Here is an 18,018-nt window from a genome sequence, read left to right as displayed (position 1 = left end):
CAGCATGCTCCTTATAACACTGACAGTCCACATGGTGATGCATCAGTGAGAGCAATGTCCAGAGCCAGCATGATGATGAGTGCAGCAGAAGCAATGGCGAAAGCCTGCCGGATGGTGAATCCACCTCAAATGGTAGTTTACTTTATGTGATTACTGTGAGCATACTGAAGTATGATTTGATCTGAGTCATCTGCAGCAAAGCCTGATTTGATTGTGTCTGGACCTCCTGAAAAAATTGAACAAGGACCATTACAGAAGCCTGATTTGGTCGAGTCCGCACCTACAAAGAAACTTGATTTGATTGAGTCCAGTACTCAACCTGGGCCTGCAGAGGAGCTTCATTTGGTTGAGTCCAGACCTTCTAGGAATTCTCAACTGATTGAGCCTGGACCTGCAAGGAAGCTTGATTTTAATCAACCCTGACCAACAACATGCTTTGTTGATCATCCTGTTGAAAGGCCAGCAGTTACTCCAATCAGCTACGAGAATGAAATGAGATTCTGTTTCCACTCACAGTGGGTCGCGGATACAAGCAAGGGTGGCGCCATATGCCGATTCCACAGCTCCGAGCTGCAGCGGGAGCTGCTAGGCCGCCTGAGATGCAGATGGAGGCGCAGCTCCTCCGAGCTGCTGGGTCGCTGAGATGCAGATGGAGCCGGAGCACCTCCGAGCTGCAGCAGGAGCCGCTCCGCTGCCAAGCTGTAGTGTGATCCACCGCGAAGATGGAGCCCAAGGTGTTCTCACTTCAGTACAGTGGGGAGAGGAACATGACGCATACCTTGAACTGGTCGATGGAACCAAGACCAGCAGTCATGCTAGACACGTGGTCAGCGCTGCGCGTCGTGGTGGCAGTTGGTGAAGCAATTATTGGCTGTGTTTTTGTCTCTCAGCACTTGGCATGGTTGTATTCTTTATCTTTGAGGTCACGTGCACACACAAATAGAAATCCAATTCAACAGTAACAGATAATATTCTACTGCCGGCTCAAAATTATTACTAATGAGATATTTCTTCTGAAAAACACCAAGTGGTTAGTACATTGTAACATAATCCAATTGGATACAGGCATCTACTAACCATTATATCCAATTTAATTTATTTTTTGATTTCAAACAAGAGTCAAACAAGCCATTACGTTAGTCCACACAGATTAAATTATCTTGACCGCTAATTTTAGATATTAAGGGTTCAGATTTAAAGGTGTAAACGTTACATACAAAATAGACTTAGGTAGAAACAATATAGGACGTCACGTACAAAAGTATGTTCCAACCGAAGCCAAACGTTATGGATAGGAGAAGCAATCAGATCAAATCAGATTGACACGGAAAGGGTGTTATAGAAAAAAAATTGACACGGAAAGTATAGGTAATTTGGAACGAGTAGATAATACGACTCCAACATGCTCTAGCGTACCGGCATAGGATGCCTATTATGAGTTAGACAAGGCCAAATACATGAATATTTCCTGATTGACCGTGCATGCATACCTAGGGTTCTGTCTTCTCGAAGCAACAAGCCAAGGACCATGACGTGACCGTGATTCGCGCGATCTCGCCGATGCACGGACGTGGAGCCTGCTGCCGGCATAACAATGATCGAAGAAGTACGTGATTGTGCACTGCCGGCATGAGGAGGAATATGAATAGCTACTGGCTGGATCGATGTTTATGAATCGTAGAAGATAACCTAAACAGTGGCTGTGGCGGCGACGGCTACGACGGCCGCATAGGCGACGGCCGATGGCGCATGTCACGGGACAGGTACGCAATGGCCTGGCAGAGTTGTCGCTGAGTCAATGGTTGTGGCGGCGCAGTCAAGTTGAGTCAAGGAGCTTCGGGCGATCACAACACAAACACACACGTACGCATGCGTCTTCATGTGAACAGGTCAGTCTTGATTGATCTCTCTCTTGCTAGGCACGTACAGTAATTGATTCATCATGGGTAGCAGCTACAATATGGGAACATACCATCTTGGATACATATACATCATTTATGCATGCGTTTATGAGACATTGTTTTTTGCCCGAGTATATGCATTTATGTTAATTTTGTAGATGGAATATGCATGGCATTTTTTTATACAAGATGGGATATGCATGATGCATGTGTGCGAGAGAGCACTTTGTTGTGAAATAACTACATATTTCCTACGTAGATGACCGATGTGTTGGCTATTTTTTATATGATTTGGTTGATTAAGAATCAAAGGTTGTATAGTGTATGGTTACAATTTTTTATATCTATCTAAAGGCTACACATTGATATTAAAAAATGTCTACCAAATGAAATTCTCATATTGTGCGTTTATATTTATATGATACTATTTTCTAGCATATTTTGTTTTCTCTGGGCGTCCAAACTGCAACTTTTATGTATGGTCCACTAAATATTTTGCCTACTTTCTGCAAGATGTTCTAGAGAAATTTCCTCTTTTCTAACTAACAATGAATTTTAATATATAATAGGTCAATGAGGTCAATGTACGAATTATTCATGCTTGTCTTTTATATTTATATGATATTTTCTAGCATATTTTGTTTTCTCTGGACTGTCCAAACTGTAAATTTTTATATGTGGTCCACCAAATATTTTGCCTACTTTCTGCAAGATGTTCTAGCGAATTTTCCTCTTTCTAACTAACAATGAATTTTAATATATAATAGGTCAGTGTACGAATTATTCATGTTTTGCTTTTATATTTATATGATATTTTCTAGCATATTTTGTCTTCTCTGGACTGTCCAAACTGTAAATTTTTATATGTGGTCCACCAAATATTTTACCTATTTTTGCAAGATGTTATAGCGAATTTTCCTCTTTCTAACTAACAATGAATTTCAATATATAATAGGTCAATGACGAATTATAATGACGTGGCAAGCTAGATCTTTCAATCGTTGACATGAGGTATTTCTTCAGAAGACAAACAAGGGATGACGTTCGTCCACATATGCTAACAATATATATTCTGTTGATTTTGATCAAAATGACTCAGATTAAAAGATGAAAACATTACACGCAACAGTAAGCACGTACATAAAAAATAACATGACATGTATGAACGATTCTCATCTTTTTCTCTAATAAAAGTTGGAAACGATTCTCATCCTAGAATAAGCAAAATCAATCACGTAACTATACATTCAATAAGGAAACCGATCGAGCTGTCCGGTTACCTATGTATAGTTTCGCACTACGAACGCAGATACTATTGATACTAAACTGCATGCTTAGAACACTATTATTGTATCTGACATTGTATACACGTAACAGTACTCCCCCTTCCGAACAATATATTGTTTCCATCTGAAAGTTGATCTAAATTAATACAATTCATATTACATTGTCATCTAATCTACTTACTCCCTACTAACATCGTTTCTAATTGGGTTCTTGAGCCATCTACATCTACTTACTCCCTACTAACATCGTTTCTAACTGGGTTCTTGCGCCATTGGCGCAACCGGGTCATCTAGTTCAACAAAAGTTCCAGGTGCTGGCAAGCCTGTGTAAGCTTGTTGATGGGTTCAGACACTCTCAGAAGTGAGAAATCCCCACACCAAATCATCGCGCCGAAAGTTTCTGGCAGCTCTCTTTTTCTTCCAGAAATTACACTTAAGGACCATGCATGTTACTGCAGTACTAAGGTATATAAACTTGGTAAAAATCTTTGTGCAAGTGAATACAAAGTGGAGCGTCACTCTTGCCATCGTTTTCGCGAACTTTATGTCGATAGAGAATATCCAAGCAGCCCCAGAATTTTCAGCGCGCGCTGGAACGGAAAAAAGACAAGCTACCAGCGGTCCGTACATGCGTGGGCTCGTGGTATATCCTGCGATCCTGGACTCTAGCGAGGACTCCCGCGTCGACGGCTTTCTACTGTGGCATCATGCACGAAAGCACGCGGACTGTGTCGTGTTGGCGTGAACTACCGCTGCTGGTCATACACCTGTAACGTTGCGGGGTTTGGACAATGGGTGTGGTTGGCCTGCAGGCCACGGGCGCCGGTGAAGACTGACGGTGGCGCACGCACGGTGTGGTCCGTGGATAAGGATGCGGATGCGCGCAGCCATTGGCATCCCGAGACTCCAGAACGGGACACGAACCCACCATCCTTTTGGTGTACAGCACATGCACAACGAGGGAGTAGTTTTGGCTCGTGACCCGCATAGATTTCACAATAGTTTTGTACGTGTTCATCATCTATTCTTCAATCTGGCCAGTACCAGTAATGGCAAGAGCGAACGATCACGCGACGAGAACCACGACGGGGCTCCTCACAGCATGGACTCCGTCGCTCCACGTGTACGAGCCTGCCAGATATTTCCTCTTCGGACGCCGACTTCTCTTCTCCGTCGCTGCGATCTTTATCGTGAAGGTCTTCTTCTCCCCGGCGCGTGCGAAGGCGAGGCTCGTCGGCGAGACCTTCACGGAGAAGCCCATGGGCTCGACCACGGCGACGCTGTAATGCGCCCCGTGCTCGCCGACGTTGGTCACCGTCCGGCGCACGGTGGTGGACCCGTTGAGGCCGTGGATGGCGACGGAAGGGTAGTTGAGCTCGTGCGGACGCGGCGGGGTCGCCGGGCACGGGAACGAGCGGTCGAGCTGCGCGCCGCCGCTGGCGCAGGCGTAGAGGAGGTAGTCCTGGAAGGACGCGTCGTACACGAGGCCCGGGTCCAGCGCGTGCCTGGGCCTGATGTGGCCCGAGCCGTAGTCCATGGGCCCCGCCACCGTTCCGTCCGCGTTCATTATTGGGCCGCCTTCCGCGTTGTTAGCTGTTGCTGTAAGAACGACACACACACAGCGCACAAGTTGCATTCTCAATCAAAGAAAAGAAAAGCAGAACCAGGCCCAATACAAATGGCGTTGCGTATTCGTGAAAAAAAAAATCAGACATTACCGGTGGTCATGATGGCTGATCGGATTGCGGCGGCGCTCCAGTCAGGGTGGGCAGACTTGAGGAGGACGGCGGTGGCGGAGACATGCGGGCACGACATTGATGTCCCCGAGATGATGTTGTACTTCACCACGCGATTGTCGCCGTCGAGCTTTGTGGGCGACGACGCCTCGCTCCACGCCGCCAGGATGTTCAGGCCCGGCGCCGTAACGTCAGGCTGCACGCACACATCGCATGCAGTTAGCACAGCACAGATAGATAACACCATGCTAGTAACCAATAACATATCCGTCTGGAGAAGATGCAAATACAAATGCATGCCGTTTGCGCACGGGAGCACGTACCTTGAGAATGCTGGGCTCGAGGACGTTGGGGCCACGCGACGAGAACTGCGCCATCACCGGCGACGGCTTCACGTCCACGACTGTCCTCGAGCGCTCCAGGTAAGCGGTTGGGTTCGCGCTGGAGTTAATGTACTTGAGGATGGTGTTCACGTCGGCCATGGACACTGCCGTTCCGGGGAGCACGTGCGCGTCGACGGGGACCTCGCTGCCGTACAATGGCGGGTTGCCGAGCACAATCGCCGCGCCGCCCGCCCGCTTCACCTCCCGGCCTTTGCCCACCCTCAGGCCGCTCCCCCTCAAGCACACCACGATTTTGCCTCGCACCTTCTGCGGCGAGAGCGAATTCGGCAGGCATTGGCTGCGTCCAAATACCAAATTTGAACCTTGTTCAATTAGCTTGTGTGATTGTTAGCACTAATGCTGTATATTTTTAAAGAGATTTCATTCAGTACAGTTGGATTGTTAATTACTTGGTAACGTTGGCGGGAGTGCCAGGAACCACGGCCTGTGCTGCATAAACCATTGGATACGTCCTGTTCGGCGGCAGTTGATATGGTGTTACCGTTTGTCCCTGGTAATAAAGTACGGTAAATCACGCGTCAGTCCAGCTTACAAGAGAACAAGATAGTGTACTACGTTACGTGACATGCAAATTCCTTAGGCGCTTACCATGATCACCATGCCATTGCCAAGCGTGATCGGGGAGTTGAAAGAGCGGTCGATGCTGCTGGCGCCGACCGTGAGTATCCACGGTGCAAGGTTCGACACGGTGGCCGGCGCGGGGCCAGAGTTCCCACCGCTGCACACGACGACCACGCCGCGCCTGGCGGCGTGCAGCGCGCCGACGGCGATGCCGTCGTCCGGTAGCCGGGGCGGCTTCCCGGAGGACCCGATGGAGACGCTCATCACGTCGACGCCGTTGCCGACCGCGTCGTCCATGGCCGCGAGCATGTCGGCGTCGAAGCATGTGTTCTCGATGTTGGGGTTGGGCCCCGGGATGGGCCAGCACACCTTGTAGATGGCGAGGCGGGCGAGCGGCGCGCCGCCCGAGGCCGTGCCGGCCGCGAACCCGCCGAGCGCCGCCACGCCCGGCACAGTGCGGCCCGCGACGGTGGACGCGGTGTGGGTGCCGTGGCCGTCGTGGTCGCGCGGCGAGCGGTACGCGTTGGTGGCGTTCAGCCTGCCGTGGTGGGCCTCGTACGCCTTGAGGTAGTACCGCGCGCCGATGACCTTCCTGTGTACGTACGTATGATTATAACTGTATCTCAAAAAAAAGGTGCACGTACGTATGGACAAGCACAGTGTCAGTGACGCAAATCGAGGTTAACAATTATCGGATTTGGCCTATGCTTACAGCATGTGATTAAACAAGTTTGCATGATATCACGACGGTTTTTCTGCAACTCTCGAGGGAGTAACATCTGACACTGTCAGACTGACAGGGATCTCGTTTTACACGGACTGCGAGGAAGGCGTCACGGGGTTCTACCTAATCTGCCGCCGCAGCTGCATCAGAGAGAAAACTACTCTACCGCAGTTTGTACGTTTGCTAGTGCTAAGAGCATCTCCAGCCGCTTCGGCCCACACGGCGTCGAAAAAGAGCGGCCTGTTGATGAGCCGGCGGTATACTCGACGCCGGGCGGTTGGGCACCCAGCCGTCGCCCCCAGGCGCCGATATCGGCCCAATATTCGGTTTAATTGTGTTCAAAAACGGTAATCTGCGTGAATCGGCCCATATTCGGCGCGGTTCGGCGTGATTTTTCATATACAAATACACATAGTTCGGCATGGTTCGGCGTGTTTCATCACATAAAGCAAATAGTTAACAAATAGTTCAATACAAATTATATAGTTTAACAAATAAAAACTCAAGTTTCATCACACGTCATTCCCGCGTCGCCCCGGCCTCGCCCTTGAGCCTCTATAGGTTCTCCACCAGATCGTGTTGCAATTCTTGATGCACCTGTGGGTCTCGGATCTCCTGACGCATATTGAGTTAGTCAGTCCAGGTTGCCGGTAGCTGGTGATCAACTTGGGCAAAAGGACCCTGCCTGTAATATGGTTCAGTGTCAAACACTGGCTCTTCCTGCTCGCTCTCAATGATCATGTTGTGCAAGATGACACACTAAGTCATGATCTCCCACATTTGATCTTTCGACCAGGTCTGAGCAGGGAACCGGACAACGGCAAATTGAGATTGGAGCACACCAAATGCCCGCTCGACATCCTTCCTGCAAGCCTCCTAAACCTTCGCAAAGAAGGCGTTCTTGCCTCCTGGCACAGGGTTTGAGATGGTCTTCACAAATGTCGACCATCTCGGATAGATGCCATCAGCTAGATAGTACCCCTTGTTGTAGTGCCGCCCATTGACCTCAAAGTTCACCGGAGGAGAATGACCTTCAACAAGCTTGGCAAAGACAGGGGAGCACTGCAGGACGTTGAAGTCATTGTGAGTTCCTGGCATCCCAAAGAAAGAGTGCCAAATCCAGAGGTCCTGTATGGCCACTGCCTCAAGTACCACACTGCAACCGCCTTTGGCGCCTTTGTACAATCCCTGCCAAGCAAATGGACAGTTCTTACATTTCCAGTGCATGCAGTCGATGCTTCCAAGCATCCCAGGAAATCCTCTTGCTGCATTCTGTGCTAGGATCTGAGCAGTGTCTTCCGCATTGGGTGTTCGCAAGTATTGCGGTCCAAACACTGCCACCACTGCCCTGCAGAACTTGTAGAAACACTCAATGGTGGTGGACTCGGCCATGCGCCCATAGTCGTCGAGTGCATCACTGGGAGCTCCGTATGCAAGCATCCCCACAGCTATCGTGCACTTCTGGATTGAGGTGAATCCAAGTGTGCCGGTGCAATCCATCTTGCACTTGAAGTAGCTTTCGAACTCTCGGATGGAATTCACAATCCCAAGGAAAACCTTTCGGCTCATCCGATAACGGCGCCGAAATGTTTTCTCACCGTGCAATGGAGCGTCGATGAAGTAGTCCGAGTAGAGCATGCAGTAGCCTTCCAGACAATGCTGGTTCTTTGCTATCACCCGCCCAGGCGCCGAGCCACCTCGCTGCGGCTTTTCACTGCTCGCGAGCAGGCCGACGAGGGCGGCGAGCACCATGAGATGCTCCTGCTCCTGGACGTCGGCTTCAGCTTCCTCCTCCAGCAATGCCGCGAGCGCCTCCTCGTCTTCGGAGTCCAACACCGGGCCGGGCAAATAACTGAACACCTTGCGGGCGAGGTGGGCGCAAACCCGCTGGTGTACAGGCCCTGCGCAGCCGAAACGCCGGAAAAGTTGCCCGGACGGCGGCGGAGGCTGCCTCGGCGAAACCTCTTCTTTTTTCCTGCGGGGATTGATCTATCTAGCTGCGGTGGGTGGTGGACGGCGCCGGAATCGGCAGGGTGGCGGCCAAGCGCAGGGGGGAAGGGGGGTCGGAGGCGAATCTGGACGGGTGGCTTGACTTTTCGCCTGACAATGTGGCCCCAAGAGCGCTTTCCCCTTGCGCCGGAGCCCCCGAGCGCCCCCAGTGCACCGAGTTCGGCCTGCGATCGCCGGGCGCAAAAACAGGCCGAGTCGGCGGAATTCGGCATCCTGGGGGCGCGACTGGGGCATTTTTTCGGCACCGACACGGAAAAAATACCTGGGGAGGGCCTGTTGGGGGCGCGGCTGGAGATGCTCTAACAAAGCATCTCGAGCCGCCCCGAGAGGACATATGTCCTTTTTCATCGCCGGTTGTAGAAAAAATAGATCAGTCGTGCCCTAGAGAGCCCAAATTTTGTCGGTTAGGGCCGAAATTGGTGCCGATGAACCCAGATCGAACACAGCGCGCTGGGGGGGGGAAGGAATTTGGCGCGAAAACAAATTCCTCCCACATGGACCCGCCGAGTCAGCGACTGGGCGACGCCGAGAACCTTCATCGTTCTCATCACCTCGGCTCCCGTGCCGATTTCCAAGGTCTGGAGGCGCAGTGATGGCGAGCCGCCGCGCATCCCGCCCTTTCCCATCGTGTGGTAGCACCGCTCCCGCCCTTCCCTGGCTAGAAAAGTCGTGCCTCTGCCACCGTTCGCCGCACAGTCGCATCGCCGGAACCCCCCTCTCTGGCCTCAATCCCCATCGCTGGAAGCCTCCCCATCTCCCCCCTCCCCGAGATGGCAGAATGATTCCCCGACGACAGATTGGCGGCCAACGGCTGGGCCGCCGGTCGCTGCACGAGTGGGAGGCACGCGTCCTCCACGAGGCGGACTACCTGGCGCTGCCCGACATGCGCGTGCCGGGCGCATAGAGGCTCAGCGTCGGTGGCATCCTCATGCCCCCGCCGCCGAACGCCGCGGCGAGATCGCGAGGATCCAGGCATCCTTGCCGGAGGAAGCGCGACAGCAGCCGAAGTACGACTCCGACAACCACACTTTGTGGACAGCGTACTACCAGCGCCGCCACGCCGACCAGCTCGCATCCACCAACGGTGCTCCGGCGCCAAGGGGGTGCCACAACTCCGACAGCCGGCGTCAGTGGTGGGGTGTCCCAGGGCGCACGCTCCACGCTGTCCTCGAGCACATTGAGGGCGGCAACGAGGCGCCGTTGGAGTACCCGGCGCCCTCGTTCTCGCGCCTGAGCGGCATCTCGTGGCTGCTGAGGCGCATGGCAGGGCATCCTCCTCTTTCTCCGGCTCCAGCTCCTCCAGCACGACGTCGCTCGCCGTCGTCAAGCCCGAGCCCCTGGAGATGCCGGAGCGCTGGCGCAGCTGCGGCGATAACCTCGTCATAAAACGAGGGCCGCCGCCAACCTTCACATCCTCCCCGCAACCATCTTCATCTGGTCAGGCCGAAGACGGAGCCGGTGACACCCGTGGTCGTCAAGCAGGAGCCCGTCGAGATGGCCGCCGACCTCGACACCGGCTGAAGTGGTCCCGGGACGATTACGTGTGGGAGGAGATGGAGCGCCAGTGCGGCGCTCTGGAGGAGATCGCCACGCGGCGCCGCAACCGCGACGAGGGCGGCACCATCGTCCTCCCCATCCGCAGCGGCAATTCGGGGCATGGCTGCAGCAAGGACGACAACGTGCGGGACGATGGTGACGACGACTACTACACCGCCTTCTACCAGCTTCTTGGCATGAAGTAGGCTCGAGGCGGCGTCGGCGTCGTTTTTTATGTTTTTATGTATTTCTTTAAATTTGTACAAATATGAACGAAAACGCCTAAATTTCGTCCAAATCGAGTTATTTTGTTCATATTTGAACCCAATTTGACTTTCAAAAACAGTGCCCGGGACCAACTTGGGACGGTGGTTGGAAATCCGAACGTCCCCACGACAAATAAATCGCCGGATAGCCTTCACGCAGCACAATTTGAGTTCCGGGCGCCAAACGGCTGGAGATGCTCTAAGCCATGCAGGTAGAGATTACAAAACAAGCTGTGCACTGCACTGAGTCGAGAAGGCGCCAAGCTGGAGTCTTGCTCCCAAGCTGGCCCACCATCTCGGGTTTTTGTTGGGACGTGCACGGTCTGGTCCCGGTTGAAGCGTGCAGGCACCCACGCCGTAAGATTCTAGTTTGGGTACATCGACATCGTGGACCGGCTAGGTGCGTGTGTGTGGTTGTGGTTCTCCTTTGGTCGTCAGTCGTCACTGTCTTGTCATCTCAATCATAGGTTGATGCCTGCCTTTTGTTTTGTAAGTGGTCTTAGTTCGATATTGTTATGATTTTTAGTTTGACGAAGTGGTCGATCGATATGGTCACACGATGGAAGATGGCAAGACGCCTCGGGATATGACCCCTATTTTCAGCTGCAGCAACACACCCAAAACACTAGCCTGAATAGACCGACTAACCAATGTTCCAGCAAGGCGTCCATGGAATCTCACGGAAAAGCAGGGCCACGAATGCATGATGCGGTGCGCACAAGTATACATATGAATGCGTATTATCTCGTATTAACTACCAAGAGCTGATTATACCCGAATAAACCCACAAGCAGCCGATTTAATTACCTATTGCAGGAGGAGGAATTGAAGGAGTCTCCTCCTTGACACGCCCCCTTCCACCGCGGGGGCACTGGTCCTAGCCCCTCGTCGCTGAAGCTCCTCGACTCCGGCCAGATCCCTGCAGCGTCAAACAATCGCTTCTTGTCATGGCAGTTGAGTTTCATTCCCCCTGTTTTGCCAAAGCAGTTCAGTAGTACTGTATTCAGCAGAGCCTTCTCACCGGAGTCCAGCATGCCTACGATGACATTCTCGCCGGTGTGAGCGCCGGACGGCAGCCAGCCCTTGCTGAGCCCTTCCTCCAAGCCCACAAACTCCCAAGACCTCGTGGTGTGGGGGGACCACCTCCCGTCGCTCCGAAAGGTGGACACTACCTCAGTCCTCTCTGCAGAATACGCCACATGCATGAGCCAAACGCACGCACAAAGACATGCAACAGTGGTTGGATTAATCATCATCACAGCATTATCATTTATCGTGTTTGGATTTTTGAGAAAATCCCTGGTGTCGCCGTAGACAGTCACTGCCTCAATCCTCTCAAGACAGGGCACTACCTGAAAGCTTCGTGGCTTCATCATCGGAGAGAAGAGCCGCGAAGCCATTCAGGCTGTGCTTGTAGCTGTACAGCAGCGACGCCCGTGCCTCCTCCTCGCTGGTGAACCACAGAGAGAGCGTGTGAATGATTAGCTGCGGCTTGTACACGAAGACAGAGTGACTCGCTATCAGCAAGCATCACACAGCGAATGTAGAGGACGATCGGTGTATGAGCAGTGCACGGCGGCGCCATGTACCATATGCATATGGATTAATGGACGTGTACGTACCTGCCCTTGACGGAGAGGAGGAGGGCATGGTGATCATCAAGGATCGCCCCCTTCGACTTCGCTGCGGCGTCCTCGCCCAGATACACTATATAGACCTATATATATCCACAACGGCGACATGGAAGTTCATGGAAAAATTAAGCATAACAAGGGAGCTAAACCAAACAGCAGCATCATGAAGGGTAGCACTGCCGGCCATGAACTAATCAAAGTCAAACTATATTAGACCCGTGAGAAATCTGTTGATTAACATCGAAAAATAGAATGATCGATCGAGATGATGACCTGGCCTTGCTTGGTAGAGGCAGAGGCAGTGAAGAAGGAGAAGAGACAGAGGAAGAGGAAGAAGGGAAGTCCGGACATGGGAACTCCTCCTGTCGTCTTCATCGGAACGCGGTACCTCGCTCTGTGTCTCGACGGCTTGGAGGCTGTTTATATATACACTATACAGATTCTGTGGCGAGGCGATGGATAGGGCGAAAGGGACACGGTGGAATAGTTTGACTGTCTCTACCCCCCTCTGAGACGATAATATCTTTTGCTTCTTGTATTTTATTGCTTGTAATTTCCTGCTTTCTTCCCGGTATTCTTTCTTCCCTTTTGGCGAAGGAATCTTTCCGGTATTTGTCCTAGTGTCTAGCTTCAGTTTGAAGCTGTGATGAGTTAATTAACTTGGATATTGTGGTCTGGATTGGATACATAAACTCTGCACCCTTGGCATTTTCACCAACAACAAAAATAGCTAGTCTGGCGCTGATATCGCATCCACCAGTATTTTATTTTCAGAGAAGAATAGTGTCTTTCACCTCATGTCATGAAAAATGCATTTATTTCATGAATAGGCAATGTTGCGTATCTTTTCATTAATAGGCGAAGAGTTACAGCATGAGATTACAACCGCTCATGAGGCCATGTACACAAAGAGGCAGGGGCGGATCTGGGCCCCAGGCCCCCAGGGCCCAGGCCCGGGGCGTGGCTTTTTTTTTTTAGTTATTATTATCCATATTTTTTGAATGAGCCCGGGGCGTGGCCCCACACGCAGGTAAGGCCCAGGCCAGCCTCTCCATCTTGCGGGTGTAGCAGCCCGAGCCAGACGCCCAGAGCCCCAGACGACCAGACCTAACCACGCGACGTGAGTTCCAGACCTCCAGGGAGCCGAGGCAGCCGCCGGCGCCCGCCGGTGACTCCCCTGCACTCCCCTGCTCGTCTGCTCCCCTCCCCTGACTCCGGCGCTCCCGTCCAGTCCCCTGCAGGCTGCAGCCCTGCTCGCCTGCTCGGCTGCGCTGCTCGCCTGGCTCGCCTGCTCTGCTTCTCCAGCCGGGCGCGGGGCGCCGCCGCGCCGGCTCTGCTCCGGCCCTGCTCCATCCTCCAGTCCTGCCGGCCTCTCCTGCCTCCCGGTCTCCCCCGCGCAACTGCTGCCCCGACTGTAGCCGGGGTAATTTCAAGCTTTCTTCATACAGCAAGTGCATCTCCAATAAATCCCAATACTGATGGTCTGATGCTAATGAATGGATATGGTACTGAATACTAGTAATGGCGGCTGCTGTTGTGTGGATGTGCTAATGTGTCTATGCTAATCAGTCCTGATGATAATGAATCATGAATGGTTGCTGCAGCTGTGTGGATGTGCTACTGCAGTACAATTTTTCATATGCTAATGTGTGGATGTGCTACTGCAGTACTGCTAATGGTTGCTGCTGCTGTCAAAAAATCAATTACATTTTAATTGAATTTGAAAGTGAATGCTGTTGCTGCTGTTGATATCAATTTCATTTTATTTTATAGAAATAAAAGATGAACATATTTTATTCATCGGTGGCCGCAATGGAAGTGTCTACACCCGCAAGTGATCAAGGGGCTGCCTGAGAGGGCTGAAGTACTGCTAATGATTTGGTACTCTTTTTTATCACGTACTGTTTGTAGTTTTTATCACGTATAGTAAGACACTGTTTAGTTGTATCTTTATAAGCATTGAGTTTAAATTCTAAATTTTTGGTGTAATTGAGCCATATTTGAGGTAGCTATAGCCTGATGGACGTTAAGTTTTTCTCTCGCGCCGAAATTTTTTTTTGGGCCCGGGGCTTGGTAGCAAGCGTTGGACATATAGCTAGGGGTTGCTCATCCCCCATCGGATAGAGGCTAACTCTCGTGGATGATGTTTTTGATCCCGGTTGAACCGGCCTTTGCCCAAAGGTGAGCCTTGTCTTTGATGGTGGTGGAGAGACGGGTAACCAACGGCCGCTCGCCGTCGAAGTTGCAGTTGTTCTAGTGCTTCCTGGGGGTCTTTGCAAGCACCAAGGGGCAGTGCTTGGTAGCACGAGCTAGCCGAGTAGGATGCCGGTGAAGTCTAGGAAAAATGCACTTATTAAGTTATTACTAACATATGCCATGCGTGTGTTGCAACGAGCATTTAAGCAAAAGGTGTTTAAAAAAATACTAGATAAAAGAAAATCAACTACATCATTCGTATGATGGAGAAATAGTGATAGTAAATGTATAAATTATCTAAACTATGTGAGTGGCAGTGTCAATTTAGTGTGAACACTTGGGTTACTCCAATTTTAAGTTAAAATGCTTCATTGTTCATATCAAACTTTTGATGTTGCAAAAGTTGCTATAACTTAATATGATAAATTGATCGCTTGAATTTGGTGATGACTATGTATTCTTTTAATCACAAGAGCCATTTTTAAACCTTTTTCGTTTCCTCATGTTCCGTATAAAGGTTAAAGGGGAAAAACTGCCAAATCAGAAATAAGCTGACCTAGCCATGTGAACGTCAATATAATGGTGTCTGCAAATCTGAAGTATAATCAACAGTTTGATAATTTGAACATTATCTCGCGCCTTATATCTCTAATCTTGTCCAAATATTGCAGAAGATATCAGAGAGATGTTACCTTAGTTGTGTCTGGCAAAAATAAATTATTATCAACATAAATGTAGGGAAAAAAAGATCAACATGTAAAACCAGACTTCCTCTAGCTGTTATATGTGTCTCATAGTTTGTTTTCTTATGGTGCTCAAATATGTTAGTACAAATAAATAACGAAAATAGGCGGTGCATACTTGGAGCCTTGTATAATACTTGTGAGCAACAACAAATGATCAAGATATTTGTCATGCAAGATGCTAGAGAAAGTATTCATGGCAAAGATAAGAAGCTTCTAAAAATATCTAGATTATAAGAGAGTGGATTCTTGTCATGAAAAATAGCTAATATCGGTCATACTTCATGACATGCTATAGAAACTCCAGATATGAGATATATCAAGGTAGTTTCCAGTTGTTGTGCAGGGTCTGGATGGTTGCCACTTGGCACTAATGAGGATGCCATCTCTCTCATGTAAGGTAAGCAAGATAAGAAGGTAGCGGTCATTGAAGTGAGAGGAGTCAGCTACTAAGTTGTGAGGGGATGAATGACCTTAAGAACATATAGGTGTCCAAAGGGCGCCACTGGTAGAAGTGTACCAAATTGAGCACCCGCAAGATCGAATCCATCACAAAGAACCTCTCCCATTGCAAGATAAATAAATCTAGTTGGCCAAACCAAACAGATAGATCGAAGAGAAATACAAATCTATAATAATCATGCATAAAAGAGTTTAGAAAAGACTCAAATAATATTCATAGATAATCTGATCATGAACCAACAATTCATCGGATCCCAACAAACACACCGCAAAAAAGGATTACATCGAATAGATCTTCAAGAACATTGTATTGAAGATCAAAGAGAGAGAAGAAGCGATCTAGCTACTAGCTATGGACCCGTAGGTCTGTGGTAAACTACTCACACATCATCGGAGGGGCAGCAAGGTTGATGTAGAAGTCCTCCGTGATCGATTCCCCCTCCGACAGAGTGTCGGAAAAGGACTCTAGATGGGATCTCGCGAGAACAGAAGCTTGCGGCGGCAGAAAAAGTATTTTGGGTGGCTCTCTATTGGTTTCCCGATTTTAGAGAATTTATAGAGTTGGAATTAGGTCAAACGGAGGAACGAGGGGCCCACAAGGCACATGGGAGCGCCCATGTGGCTTGTGGACCACTCCTTTGTCTTCTGGCCTCCTCACGAAGCTTCTAGTGTCTCTTATGTCTGATACGTCTCCAATGTATCTATAATTTTTTATTCTTCCATGTTGTTATATGATTAATCTTAGATGTTTTGTATATATTTACTAGGAACTTTATATCATTTTTAGGACTAACCTATTGACATAGTGCCCAGTGCCAGTTGTTGTTTTTTTGCTTGTTTTTACTTTGCAAAATATCAATACCAAACAAAGTCCAAATGCCACGAAACATTTTAGAGATTTTTTTCTAGCAGGAAGACACCCAGGAAGCTTCTGACAAGGGGATGTTTGTGGGGCCCACTAGGCACCGGGGCATGCCAGGAGCCTCAGGCACGCCCTGGTGGGTAGCGGGGCCCATGGGCACCCCCACAAGAAAATAAAGTTTCTACGATCTGATCGCGGAGGTGAATATTTGAGTTACGAGTTTGGCCTTCATTTAAAACAATGTGGAAACATTTCACAACTCATGCCACCTGGAACACCATAGCGCAATGGTGTGTCCGAATGTCGTAACCGTACTTTATTAGATATGGTGCGTTCTATGATGTCTCTTACCGATGTACCACTATCGTTTTAGGGTTATGCATTAGAGACAGCCGCATTCACGTTAAATAGGGCACCGTCTAAATTGAGACGACACTGTATGAACTATGGTTTGGCAAGAAACCTAAGCTGTCATTTCTTAAAGTTTGTGGATGCGACACTTATGTCAAAAGGCTTCAGCCTGATAAGCTCGAACCCAAGTTGGAGAAGTGCGTCTTCATAGGATACCTTAAGGAAACAATTGGGTACACCTTCTACCACAGATCCAAAGGCAAGATCTTTGTTGTTGAAAAATGTTGCATGTGATACGTCTCCAACGTATCTATAATTTTATTGTTCTATGCTGTTATATTATCATTCTTGGATGTTTTACAATCATTTTGTAACAATTTTATATTTTTTTTGGGACTAACCTATTTAAATAGTGCCCAGTGCTAGTTGCTGTTTTTGCTTGTTTTTTACTTCACAGGAAATCAGTACCAAACGGAGTCCAAACGCAGCAAAACTTTTTGGTGGTTTTTTTGGATCAGAAGACACCTATTGGGCCAAAGAAGTACGAGAGGGGGGCTCCGAGGGGAGCACTGAAGGAAATATGCCCTAGAGGAAATAATAAAGTTGTTATTTTATATTTTCCTTATTCATAATAAAGGTTTATTATTCATGCTAGAATTATATTAATCGGAAACCTAAATACATGTGTGAATACATAAACAAACATCGTGTCCCTAGTGAGCCTCTACTAGACTAGCTAATTGATCAAAAATGGTTAAGGTTTCCTAACCATTAACATGATTGTCATTTGATAACGGGATCACATCATTGGGAGAATGATGTGATGGAAAAGACCCATCCGTTAGCTTAGCATAATGATTGTTCAGTTTTATTGCTATTGCTTTCTTCATGTCAAATACATATTCCTTCGACTATGGGATTATGCAACTCGCGGATACCAGAGGAATGCCTTATGTGCTATCAAACGTCACAACATAACTGGGTGATTATAAAGGTCTTTGTTGAGTTGGCATAGATCGAGATTAGGATTTGTCACTCCGAGTATCGGAGAGGTATCTCTGGGCCTTCTCGGTAATACACATCATAAGCTTGCAAGCAAATAACAAAGGAGTTTAGTCACGAGGTGATGTATTACAGAACCAGTAAAGAGACTTCCCGGTAACGAGATTGAACTAGGTATAAACATACCGACGATCGAATCTCGGGCAAGTAATATACCGATAGACAAAGGGAATAACGTATGTTGTCATAACGGTTCGACCGATAAAGATCTTCGTACAATATGTAGGAGCCAATATGGGCATCCAGATTCCGCTATTTGTTGTTGACTAGAGAGGTGTCTCGGT

General features: G+C 49.1%; 1 protein-coding gene and 2 long non-coding RNA genes across 3 annotated transcripts; 1 reads left to right on the top strand and 2 right to left on the bottom strand.

Moving 5' to 3' along the window:
* Positions 1 to 140: 140 nt before the first annotated feature.
* LOC119281494 lies at positions 141 to 676 on the bottom strand. The gene is made up of 3 exons (XR_005138437.1): positions 515 to 676; positions 320 to 391; positions 141 to 226 (listed from the first exon to the last, which is right to left on the bottom strand). It is a non-coding gene; the product is annotated as an uncharacterized LOC119281494 (long non-coding RNA).
* Positions 677 to 4,077: 3,401 nt separating this feature from the next.
* LOC119276918 (subtilisin-like protease SBT5.6) lies at positions 4,078 to 12,472 on the bottom strand. The gene is made up of 10 exons (XM_037558085.1): positions 12,332 to 12,472; positions 12,047 to 12,141; positions 11,777 to 11,874; positions 11,446 to 11,607; positions 11,232 to 11,343; positions 5,916 to 6,480; positions 5,717 to 5,817; positions 5,247 to 5,604; positions 4,906 to 5,119; positions 4,078 to 4,786 (listed from the first exon to the last, which is right to left on the bottom strand). Exons 1-10 carry the CDS (start codon positions 12,431 to 12,433, stop codon positions 4,254 to 4,256), a joined length of 2,340 nt encoding a protein of 779 aa, XP_037413982.1. The 5' UTR covers positions 12,434 to 12,472; the 3' UTR covers positions 4,078 to 4,253.
* Positions 12,473 to 13,144: 672 nt separating this feature from the next.
* Positions 13,145 to 14,088, top strand: LOC119276917. The gene is made up of 2 exons (XR_005136862.1): positions 13,145 to 13,481; positions 13,832 to 14,088. It is a non-coding gene; the product is annotated as an uncharacterized LOC119276917 (long non-coding RNA).
* The last annotated feature ends 3,930 nt before the right edge of the window (positions 14,089 to 18,018 follow it).

Source organism: Triticum dicoccoides, chromosome 3B (genome assembly GCF_002162155.2).
Source record: "Triticum dicoccoides isolate Atlit2015 ecotype Zavitan chromosome 3B, WEW_v2.0, whole genome shotgun sequence".
In the NCBI taxonomy this organism is placed as follows: Eukaryota; Viridiplantae; Streptophyta; class Magnoliopsida; order Poales; family Poaceae; genus Triticum; species Triticum dicoccoides.
This window is presented reverse-complemented; position numbering and strand designations above follow the sequence as displayed.

Excerpts from the sequence above, each read along its gene's own strand:
- LOC119276918 (XM_037558085.1), bottom strand. The coding sequence starts at position 12,433 with ATGAAGACGACAGGAGGAGTTCCCATGTCCGGACTTCCCTTCTTCCTC. Across the intron at positions 12,142-12,331 it reads CCTCTACCAAGCAAGGCCAG|GTCTATATAGTGTATCTGGG; the intron begins GTCATCATCTCG and ends GGATATATATAG. Across the intron at positions 5,605-5,716 it reads ACTCCCGCCAACGTTACCAA|CCAATGCCTGCCGAATTCGC; the intron begins GTAATTAACAAT and ends ATTTGGACGCAG.